The sequence below is a fragment of the Pyrgilauda ruficollis genome, unplaced genomic scaffold (assembly GCF_017590135.1).
Source record: "Pyrgilauda ruficollis isolate IOZ18807 unplaced genomic scaffold, ASM1759013v1 scaffold496, whole genome shotgun sequence".
Classification (NCBI taxonomy): Eukaryota; Metazoa; Chordata; class Aves; order Passeriformes; family Passeridae; genus Pyrgilauda; species Pyrgilauda ruficollis.
The window spans coordinates 49,001-60,082 of NW_024526555.1; the positions used below are offsets into that span (position 1 = coordinate 49,001).

Here is an 11,082-nt window from a genome sequence, read left to right on the forward strand (position 1 = left end):
CCCCCGGGTTTTGGGGCCCCCCCCCCCCCCCCCAGATTTTTGGGGTCTCACCCGCCGGCATCTCAGCCAGGCGCCCCGAGATCTCCCGCAGCGCCTCGGCCCAGCGCGAGGTGGAGTCGGCCAGGAGGCAGCTGTGCAGCCCCATGTCCCGGAAATACTCGGCCAGCGTGATCCCTGCCACGCGTGTCACACATGTGTCACATGTGTCACACACCTGTCACACCCCCAGGGACAGCATGATCCCTGCCACGCGTGTCACACGTGTGTCACATGCGTCACACACCTGTCACACCCCCAGGGACAGCGTGGCACACATGTGTCATACACCTGTCACACACCTGTCACACCTCCAGGGACAGCGTGATCCCTGCCACGCGTGTCACACATGTGTCATACACCTGTCACACCTGTCACACACCCAGGGACAGCCCCAGCCCTCTCACACACCAGTGTCCCTGTCCCCCCGTGTCCCCCCATGTCCCCGTCACACACGCATGTCCCTGTCCCCTCATGTCCCCCGTGTCTCCCCATGTCCCCGTGTTCCTGTCACACACACGTGTCCCTGTCCCCGTGTCCCTGTCACACACACCTGTCCCTGTCCCCGTGCCCCCCCGTGTCCCCGTGTCCCTGTCACACACACCTGTCCCTGTCCCCGTGTCCCTGTCACACACACGTGTCCCTGTCCCCGTGTCCCCCCGTGTCCCCGTGTCCCCACCGGTGTAGATGGAGGCCTCGCGGGCGGCCACCGGCATGTTGGACGTGTTGGCCACCAGCGTCGTGCGCTTCATGATGGACTCGGAGCGGCCACCGACCTCCATGGTCAGCTGGGGACACCGGGTCGCATTGTCACCGCCTGTCACCTCCCTGTGTCACCCCCTGCTACTCCTGTGTCACCACGGGACAGCCCTGCCACCCCGATGTCCCACCATGTCCCCCGGGGGAAGTCGCTGAAGACCCTCCATGAACCCCCGTGTCACTGTCACTGCCCTGCCACCCCCACGTCACAGCGCCACCCGGTGTCCCAGTGCCATCCCAATGTCCCACTGTGTCCCCGTGTCCCACCGTGTCCCAGTGCCACCCCGATGTCCCGCCACGTCCCGTGTCCCCGTGTCACCTCGGGAAAACCTCTGAAGACTCCCCATGAACTCCCGTGTCACCATCACTGCCCTGCCACCCTATGTCACAGTGCCACCCCCGTGTCCCAGTGCCACCCCGATGTCCCGCCACGTCCCGTGTCCCCGTGTCACCTCGGGAAAACCTCTGAAGACTCCCCATGAACTCCCGTGTCACCATCACTGCCCTGCCACCCTATGTCACAGTGCCACCCCCGTGTCCCAGTGCCACCCCGATGTCCCGCCACGTCCCGTGTCCCCGTGTCACCTCGGGAAAACCTCTGAAGACTCCCCATGAACTCCCGTGTCACCATCACTGCCCTGCCACCCTATGTCACAGTGCCACCCCCGTGTCCCAGTGCCACCCCAATGTCCCTGTGTCCCCCGGATGTCCCGATGTCGCTGTGTCACTTCAGGAAAGTCCCTGAGGACCCTCCATGAACTTCCGTGTCACTGTCACTGCCCTGCCACCCCTGTGTCCCAGTGGCACCCCCTCTCCCTGTGCCACCCCGATGTCCCACTATGTCCCCGTGTCCCACCATGTCCCAGTGCCACCCCGATGTCCCGCCACGTCCCGTGTCCCCGTGTCACCTCGGGAAAATCCCTGAGGACTCCCCATGAACACCCGTGTCCCTACCACCGCCCTGCCAGCCCGACGACCCTGAGGTCCCCGCGTCCCGCAGTGCCACCCCGATGTCCCCGATGTGCCGGTGGCCGGTGTGGCGGTGTCACCTCGGGGAAGTCCCGCAGCACCTCGGACATTTCGTTGCCGCGCTCCCCGCAGCCCACGTAGACGATGACGTCGCTGTTGGAGTACTTGGACAGGGACTGCGAAATCACCGTCTTCCCGCAGCCGAACGCGCCCGGGATGGCCGTGGTGCCCCCCTGCACGCACCTGGCGACACGGCGACACGGCACGGCGGTGGTGGCACGGCGGCGACACCCTGCGCCTGTCCCCGTGGCCGTCCCCACGCCTGTTGCTGCGCCAGCCCCGTCCTGTCGCTGTTTGCCGCTCCCCATCACTGTCCCCAAATCCAGCTCTGCCTGTCCCCAAATCGCTCCCTGTCCCCATCCCTGTCCCCAAATCCAGCTTCCCCTGTCCCCAAATCTATGGCTCCCTGTCCCCAAATCCCGCTCTCCTGTTCCCATCCCTGTCCCCATCCCTGTCCCCAAATCCAGCTGTGCCTGTCCCCAAATCCATCTCTCCCTGTCCCCTCCCCTGTCCCCAAACCCATCTCTCCCTGTCCCAATTCCCTGTCCTGAGCTCTGTCTTTCCCTGTCCCCAGTCCCAGCCCTGTCCCTGTCCCTTTCCCCATCCCCGCCCCAGTCCCGCTCCCTGCAGGAGCAGCGCACCCCCCCAGTCCCGATCCCGGTCCCGGTCCCGGTCCCGGTCCCGATCCCGGTCCCGGTCCCAATCCCGATCCCAATCCTGATCCCGATCCTGGTCCGCTCCCTACACCCTCCCAGTCCCGATCCCAATCCCGGTCCCAATCCCGATCCCAGTCTCGCTCCCTACACCCTCCCAGTGCCGGTGCCGGTGCCTACGGGAAGAGCGCGTCCAGGACCCTCTGGCCGGTCAGCAGCGGGTGATTGGCCGGGAGCTTCTCGGCCACGGGCCGGACCTGCCGGACTGGCCACACCTGGATCATGGAGAGCGGCTCGCGGACCCCCTGGAACTCCAGCTCCAGCACCACGTCCTGCGGGATCGGCCGCCATCAGCCGGGATCGGCCCGGGATCAGCCGGGATCGGCCCGGGACCGGCCCGGGATTAGCAGGGATCAGCCCTGGATCAACCTGGGACTGGCCCGGGATCAGCCGGGATCAGACGGAGTTAGCCGGGATCAGCCCGGGACCGGCCCGGGATTAGCAGGGATCAACCGGGATCAACCAGGGATCAGACGGGATCAGCCCGAGACACCCCACCCAGCCCCCAAGAGCGCGTCCAGGACCCTCTGGCCGGTCAGCAGCGGGTGATTGGCCGGGAGCTTCTCGGCCACGGGCCGGACCTGCCGGACTGGCCACACCTGGATCATGGAGAGCGGCTCGCGGACCCCCTGGAACTCCAGCTCCAGCACCACGTCCTGCGGGATCGGCCGCCATCAGCCGGGATCGGCCCGGGATCAGCCGGGGTTAGCCGGGATCTACCCGGGACCGGCCCGGGATTAGCAGGGATCAGCCCTGGATCAACCTGGGACTGGCCCGGGATCAGCCGGGATCAGACGGAGTTTGCCGGGATCAGCCCGGGACCGGCCCGGGATTAGCAGGGATCAACCGGGATCAACCAGGGATCAGACGGGATCAGCCCGAGACACCCCACCCAGCCCCCACCCCCCCATCCCGATCCCAATCCCGCTAATCCCGGCCCCGATCCCGCTGATCCCAATGATCCCAGTACCGGACCCTCTGATCGCAATGATCCCGGTACCGATCCCGCTGATCCCAATGATCCCGGTACCGGTCCCTCTGCCCCAATCCCGCTAATCCCGTTGATGCCGATCCCGACCCCGCTGAACCCAATGATCCCGATCGCAATCCCGCCGGTGCCGGTGCCGGTGCCGCTCACCGCCGCGCCGTAGTGCCCGGGGGGCGCGATGTAGGTGACGGTGCCGCGGCTGCGGGGCGGGACCATCAGCCGGTGCTGCAGCAGCGAGTTCTCCGCCACCGAGCCGTAAATGTCCCCGCCCGTCACGTGGCTCCCGACCTGGGGACACGGCGGTGACACCGTCAGAGACCCCCGGGGGGTCATGTCCCCTGTGTCCCTCGTGTGACCCGTGTCCCCACGCCCTGCCACCTTCGTGTCCTCGTGTCCCTGCATCCTCACTGTCACTGTGTCCCCCGATGTCCCTGTAAACCCCGTGTCCCGATGTCCCCTGTGTCTCTGTGTCCCCCCATGTCCCCACGGCTCTGTGACACCCGTGTCCCTGAGTCCCCCATGTCCCTGTGTCCCCAGTATCCCCGCATCCCCCCGTTCCTGTGTCCTCTCTGTCAGTGTGTCCCCACCCCCTTTTTGGGGTCCCCCTCCTGGGCAGCGGGGACAGGGAGGGGACAGGGGAGGACAGAACGAGGGGACAATGGAGGATGATGTCCCTTGGCAGGGACAGGACGGGATTGGGGGCGACAAAAGGGGACAGAGGGGTTGAGGGGGACAGGACGGGGAGGGGACAGGGAGGGGACAGAGGGGATCGCAGGACAGGACGGGGAGGCGACAAGAAGGTGACAGAGAGCCTGGGAAGCCAGATGGGGAAGGGGGGACAGGACAGGGATGGGACAAAGGGACAGGACGGGGGTACAGGAGGTGACAGAGAGGGGCCACGCACCCGGAGGTTCTTGCTGGGGACAAAGTCCCAGTCCAGGTGTCGCGGCAGCGCGGGGACATTGGTGCCCCGCGGGATGTAGATGCTGCGCGTGGCCTCGGCGATGTCGCGCAGCGGCCGCTGGATCCCGTCGAAGATGGAGCCCAGGATGCCCGGGCCCAGCTCCACCGAGAGCGGCGTCCCCGTGCGCCGCACCGGGTCCCCAACCTGCACCCCCGCTGCGGCCGCTCAGGAATGTCACCGCCGGAGGGACACGGAGGGGACAGCGGGGAAACGGGGACCAGGGGAATGCAGGGATGATGGGGAGACGGGGACAGCGGGGACTGCAGGGACAGCGGGGACACGGGGACAGCGGGGACTGCAGGGACGATAGGGACACGGGGACTGCGGGGACACGAGGACTGCGAGGACCGGGGGGACAGCGGGGACACGGGGACTGCAGGGACGATGGGGACACGGGGACAGGACAGAACGGGGGGACAGGGAGGGGACAGAGCAAGCTGGGACAGGACAGAGGCTGAGGGGAAGAAGGGAGGGGACAGCAAAGGACGGCGGGGACAGGGCGGGGGGGTCGGAGGGACAGCGGGGTGGCGGGGAGGGGACAGCGGGGACAGGATACAGGTCTCCTCGTACACCTGGAGCGTGGCCATGTCCCCCTCGAGCCGGATGATCTCCCCCACGAGCTCCGCGTGTCCCACCCGCACCAGCTCGTACATGGCCGCCCCCGCCATGCGCGTGGCTGTCACCACTGCGGGGACACGCTGCTGTCACCCCGACCCCGGGCCACCACCGCACAGGGGACCCCCGTGTCCCCCACCCCAGTCCTGGAGTCCCCATACCTGTCCCCTCCCCACGACCACCCCCGGGTACTTTCCCACGCTGTCCCCTCCGCGGGTGTCCCCTCCCCATTGTCCCCATTTTAGTGCCACAAACGCCATCGCGATCCCACGATGTCCCCTCCTGCTCCCAACCCTGTCCTTTCCCCATTGTCCCCTCCCCAGGTGGTCCCCCCCATTGTCCCCTCTCCATTCCCCCCCCCATTGTCCCCTCTCCTGTCCCCATTTTAGCGTCACAAACGCCACCGGGTCCCCATCCCCGGTTGTCCCCGTCCCCAGGGTGTCCCAGGATGTCCCCACGATGTCCCCTCCTGTTCCCAACCCGGTCCCCTCCTCATTGTCCCCTCCCCAGGTGGTCACCCCCCATCGTCCCCTCTTAATTCCCCCCACCTTGTCCCCTCTCCTGTCCCCATTTTAGCGCCACAAACGCCACCGGGTCCCCATCCCCGGCTGTCCCCAGGCTGTCCCCAGGTGTCCCCAGTGTCCCCGTACCGGGTCCGGACACGCCATGCACGGCCCCCAGCAGGCTCTCGCGCTCCTCCAGCCGTGTCCCCCGTGTCCCCTCCATGCTGTCCCCTCCCCGCCGCGCTGCCACCGCCGTTAAATGGCCCCGGGCGCCGGCGACAACCGGACAGGGCCACCGCAGGTGTGGCACCGCGCGCAGGCAGCCAACGGCAGTGTCCCCACCCCCGGCGACACCGCGGGGACAGCGGGGTGACACCGGCTGGCTCCGGTGACAGGGCCACCGCGGGTGTGGCACTGTGTGCAGTCAACAGCTGCTCCGGGTGACACCGGGTGACACCGGCACGGCCCGGCTCGGTGTCACCCACGGTGTGGGTGTCCTTGTCACCATCCTGCCGTGTCCTTGTCACCACTTTCTCTCTGTCACCCCCTTTCTTTTGTCACCCCCTATGGCCGTGTCACCTTCTTCCTTTTGTCACCCTCGTGGCCTTGTCACCTCCCTGCTGTGTCCTTGTCACCCTCTTCTGTCACCCCCCTTCTCCTTGTCCCCACGACATCCCTGCCACCCCCTTCTCTTTGTCACCCCCATGTCCTTGTCACCCCCTTCTCTTTGTCACGCCCTTCTCTTTGTCACCCTCCATGTCCTTGTCACCCCCTCGTCCCTGTCACCCCCGTCCACCCCCTTCTCTTTGTCACCCCCATGTCCTTGTCACCCCCTTCTCTTTGTCACGCCCTTCTCTTTGTCACCCTCCATGTCCTTGTCACCCCCTCGTCCCTGTCACCCCCGTCCCTTTGTCACCTCCTTGTGTCCTCTGCCCCCCACCTTGAGGTGTCACCAGCACAATTTTGGGGTCCCCCCTGGCACCCCCCTAATTTTAGGTTCCCACCTCCATTTTTGGGGTCCCTTTTTCTCCGATTTTGGGGTCTCCTCTCCTCATTTTTGGGGTCCCACCCTCATTTTTGTGGTCCCTTTTCCCCCCATTTTTGGGGTCCATTTTTTCCCCACTTTATGGTCTCACCCCCCCATTTTTAGGGTCCCCCTTGGCACCCCCACATTTGGGGTTCTCCCCATTTCCCCCCTCCCCTCACCCCAAACCCTTTTCCCACAAAAACCAACCCTGGGATTGTCCCAAACTCCCGTTTATTACCCAAACCCCCCCAAAACGACCCCAAATCCCTCTGGGAATTTTTTTTTTTTTTGGGGGGGTGGGGGTCAGGACACCAAGACCCCCCCGGGGCCCCCCTTGCCCCCCTCGGGGCCGTCCCTGGGGGTGGATTTGGGGTCGTCCTCCCCCACCAGGCGGATGTTGTGGCGTTCCCGGAATTCCGAGAGCTCCCGGCCCTTGGCCTGCAGCTGCTGCGCCAGAGCCTCGATCAGCTTGGAGATCTGGGGGGAAAAAGGGGGAAAATGGGAAAAATGGGAATTGGGGGATTGGGGGAAAAGAGAGAGACTCAGTTAGAGTGGAGATTTGGGGGGAAAAATGGGGAAAATGGGAATTGAGGGAAATAGGGAAAAACGGGGAAAAGAGAGAGACTTGGAGGGGGGAAAACTGGGAAAATGGGAAAAATGGGAATTGGGGGAAAAGAGAGAGACTCAATCAGCCTGGAGATCTGGGGGAAAAAAACAGGGAAATGGCAAAAATGGGAATTGGGGGATTGGGGGAAAAGAGAGAGACTTGCTTAGAGTGGAGATCTGGGGGGAAAATGGGGAAAATGGGAATTGGGGGAAAAGAGAGAGACTCAATCAGCCTGGAGATCTGGGGGAAAAAAACAGGGAAAATGGGAAAAATGGGAATTGGGGGATTGGGGGAAAAGAGAGAGACTTGGTTAGAGTGGAGATCTGGGGGGGAAAAGGGGGAAAATGGGAATTGGGTGAAAAGAGAGAGACTCGGTTAGAGTGGAGATCTGGGGGGGAAAAGGGGGAAAATGGGGAAAATGGGAATTGGGGGAAAAGAGAGAGACTCAATCAGCCTGGAGATCTGGAGGAAAAAAACAGGGAAAATGGGAAAAATGGGAATTGGGGGATTGGGGGAAAAGAGAGAGACTCGGTTAGAGTGGAGATCTGGGTGGGGAAACGGGAATTATGGAGATCTGGGGGGAAAAAGGGGGAAAATGGGAAAAATGGGAATTGGAGACTCAATCAGCCAGGAGATTTGGGGGGAAAAACAGGGAAAATGGGAATTGGGGGAAAAGAGAGAGACTTGGTTAGAGTGGAGATCTGGGGGGAAAAACAGAGAAAATGGGAAAAATGGGAAATGGGGGAAAAGAGAGAGACTCAATCAGCCAGGAGATTTGGGGGGAAAAACAGGGAAAATGGGAATTGGGGGAAAAGAGAGAGACTTGGTAAGAGTGGAGATCTGGGGGGAAAAATAGGGAAAATGGGAAAAATGGGGGAAAAGAAAGAGACCCTAGATCAGCTTGGAAATCTGAGGGAAAACCAGGGAAAATGGGAAAAAGAGGAAATAGGGGAAATAGGGGAAATAGGGGAAGAGAGACTTGGTTAGCCTGGAGATCTGGGGGGAAAATGGGGGTAAAGGGGGAGAAAAAGAGGAAAAATGGGGAAAAAAGAGAGAAAAAAAAAGAGTGAAAAGATCCAGAGGTTTTTTTTGGGGGGGGTTGGTTCCAGGAGATTTTTTTGGTTCCCCATTGGATGTTCATGGGATCCTACTGGATTTTTGGGATATCCCATTGGATTTTGGGATATCCTGTTGAGTTTTTATGGGATCTCATTGGATTTGGGGCTATCCCGGCAGATTTCAGAATGCTCTATAGAATGTTTATGGGATTCCATTGGGTTTGGGGCCATCCCTTTGGGGTTTTATGGGATCCCAGTGGGTTTTTAAGAAATCCCAGAGGGTTTAGGGCTATCCCATTGGGTTTTTATGGGATCCCACTGGATTTTTATGGGATCCCAGTGGGTTTAGGGCTATCCATTGGTTTTTTTATGGGATCCCAGTGGGTTTTTATGGGATTCCATTGGTTTTTTTATGGGATCCCAGTGGGTTTTTATGGGATTCCATTGGTTTTTTTATGGGATCCCAGTGGGTTTTTAAGGAGTCCCAGTGGATTTAGGGCCATCCCATTGGGTTTTTATGGGATCCCATTGGGTTTATGGCTATCCCATTGGGTTTTTATGGGATCCCAGTGTGGTTTTGGGGTCCCCATTGGGTTTTTATGGGATCCCAGTGTGGTTTTGGGGTCCCCAATGGGTTTTTTGGGATCCCAGTGTGGTTTTGGGGTCCCCAATGGGTTATCCCAGTGTGGTTTTGGGCTCCCCATTGGGTTTTTATGGATCCCAGTGTGGTTTTGGGCTCCCCATTGGGTTTTTATGGATCCCAGTGTGGTTTTGGGCTCCCCATTGGGTTTTTATGGATCCCAGTGTGGTTTTGGGCTCCCCATTGGGTTTTTATGGATCCCAGTGTGGTTTTGGGCTCCCCATTGGGTTTTTATGGATCCCAGTGTGGTTTTGGGCTCCCCATTGGGTTTTTACGGGATCCCAGTGTGGTTTTGTGGTCCACAATGGGTTTTTATGGGATCCCAGTGGGTTTTTAAGGAGTCCCAGTGGATTTAGGGCCATCCCATTGGGTTTTTATGGGATCCCATTGGGTTTTTATGGGATCCCAGTGGATTTAGAGCTATCCCACTGGGTTTTTACGGGATCCCAGTGTGGTTTTGGGCTCCCCATTGGGTTTTTATGGGATCCCAGTGTGGTTTTGGGGTCCCCAATGGGTTTTTATGGGATCCCAGTGGGATTTTGGGGTCCCCAGTGGGTTTTTATGGAATCCCAGTGGGTTTTTAAGGAGTCCCAGTGGATTTAGGGCCATCCCATTGGGTTTTTATGGGATCCCATTGGGTTTTTATGGGATCCCAGTGGATTTAGGGCCATCCCATTGGGTTTTTATGGAATCCCAGTATGGTTTTGGGGTCCCCAATGGGTTTTTATGGGATTCCATTGGGTTTTTATGGGATCCCACTGGGTTTTTACAGGATCCCAGTGTGGTTTTGGGCTCCCCATTGGGTTTTTATGGATCCCAGTGTGGTTTTGGGCTCCCCATTGGGTTTTTATGGATCCCAGTGTGGTTTTGGGCTCCCCATTGGGTTTTTATGGATCCCAGTGTGGTTTTGGGCTCCCCATTGGGTTTTTATGGATCCCAGTGTGGTTTTGGGCTCCCCATTGGGTTTTTATGGATCCCAGTGTGGTTTTGGGCTCCCCATTGGGTTTTTATGGATCCCAGTGTGGTTTTGGGCTCCCCATTGGGTTTTTATGGATCCCAGTGTGGTTTTGGGCTCCCCATTGGGTTTTTATGGATCCCAGTGTGGTTTTGGGCTCCCCATTGGGTTTTTATGGATCCCAGTGTGGTTTTGGGCTCCCCATTGGGGGGTCCCCAATGGTTTTTATGGGATCCCAGTGTGGTTTTGGGGTCCCCAACGGTTTTTATGGGATCCCAGTGTGGTTTTGGGGTCCCCAATGGGTTTTTATGGGATCCCAGTGAGTTTTTATGAGATTCCATTGGTTTTTTATGGGATCCCCAACGGGTTTTTAAGGAGTCCCAGTAGGTTTAAGGCTGTCCCATTGGGTTTCTATGGGATTCCATTGGGTTTTTATGGGATCCCATTGGGCTTTTATGGGATCCCAGTGGATTTAGAGCTATCCCATTGGGTTTTTAGGGGATCCCAGTGTGGTTTTGGGGTCCCCAATGGTTTTTAGGGGATCCCAGTGTGGTTTTGGGGTCCCAGACCTGCTCCCTGTTGCTCTCCAGGGCGGGCAGCACCTCCTTGACCGTCCTCTCCACCAGCACGCCCCCGACCATGCGGAAACACTTCCGGGTGGGATCCACCTCCCGCAGCGTGTCGATCACCAGCCTGGGCCAGGGGTCAGCACCCCAAAACACCCCAGATAAACCCCAGATCCCTGTCCCAAATATACCCCAAATCCCCGGCCCAAATCCACCCCAAATAAACCCCAAATCCCTGGCCCAAATCCACCCCAAATCCCTGGTCCAAATCCCCAAACCTCACCCCAAACTCCCAATCCCCAATCTCAACCCTAAACACCCCCATCCCCCAAATCCCAACCCCAAACCCCCCAATCCTGACTCTAAACCCCCCAGACCCCTCAATCCTGACCCCAAACCCCCCAATCCCGACCCACCTTCCCCTCAGGCCCAGGCCCCCCCCTCCATTTCCCTATCCCGTTATCAGAGACCCCTCCCCATTATCAGAGACTCTTCCCCCACTATCAAGGACCCCTCCCCCGTTATCAGGGACCCCTCCGTCCCTCCCCATCCCCTCAGTCTCACAGACCCCCCCTCATCCCCACCCTCCCCTCACGCCCAGGCCCATCCCCCTCCCCTTTGC

General features: G+C 60.4%; 2 protein-coding genes across 2 annotated transcripts in view; both read right to left on the reverse strand.

Annotated features, from left to right (window-relative positions):
• The window catches only part of LOC121360146 (V-type proton ATPase catalytic subunit A-like), a 12,287-nt gene extending 6,022 nt beyond the window's left edge, over window positions 1–6,265 (reverse strand). Inside the window, exons 1-8 of the mRNA XM_041479675.1 lie at window positions 5,755–6,265; window positions 5,046–5,174; window positions 4,430–4,644; window positions 3,676–3,813; window positions 2,658–2,809; window positions 1,845–2,007; window positions 716–824; window positions 52–174 (exon numbers count right to left, since the gene is read on the reverse strand). Of these exons, the coding sequence (XP_041335609.1) occupies window positions 52–174; window positions 716–824; window positions 1,845–2,007; window positions 2,658–2,809; window positions 3,676–3,813; window positions 4,430–4,644; window positions 5,046–5,174; window positions 5,755–5,830 (1,105 nt within the window). The 5' untranslated portion in view covers window positions 5,831–6,265. The remainder of the gene's footprint in view (window positions 1–51; window positions 175–715; window positions 825–1,844; window positions 2,008–2,657; window positions 2,810–3,675; window positions 3,814–4,429; window positions 4,645–5,045; window positions 5,175–5,754) is intronic.
• A 583-nt stretch (window positions 6,266–6,848) lies between these two features.
• The window catches only part of PFDN2 (prefoldin subunit 2), a 5,005-nt gene continuing 771 nt past the window's right edge, over window positions 6,849–11,082 (reverse strand). The window contains exons 2-3 of the mRNA XM_041479681.1: window positions 10,464–10,587; window positions 6,849–7,111 (exon numbers count right to left, since the gene is read on the reverse strand). Of these exons, the coding sequence (XP_041335615.1) occupies window positions 6,938–7,111; window positions 10,464–10,535 (246 nt within the window). The 5' untranslated portion in view covers window positions 10,536–10,587 and the 3' untranslated portion in view covers window positions 6,849–6,937. The remainder of the gene's footprint in view (window positions 7,112–10,463; window positions 10,588–11,082) is intronic.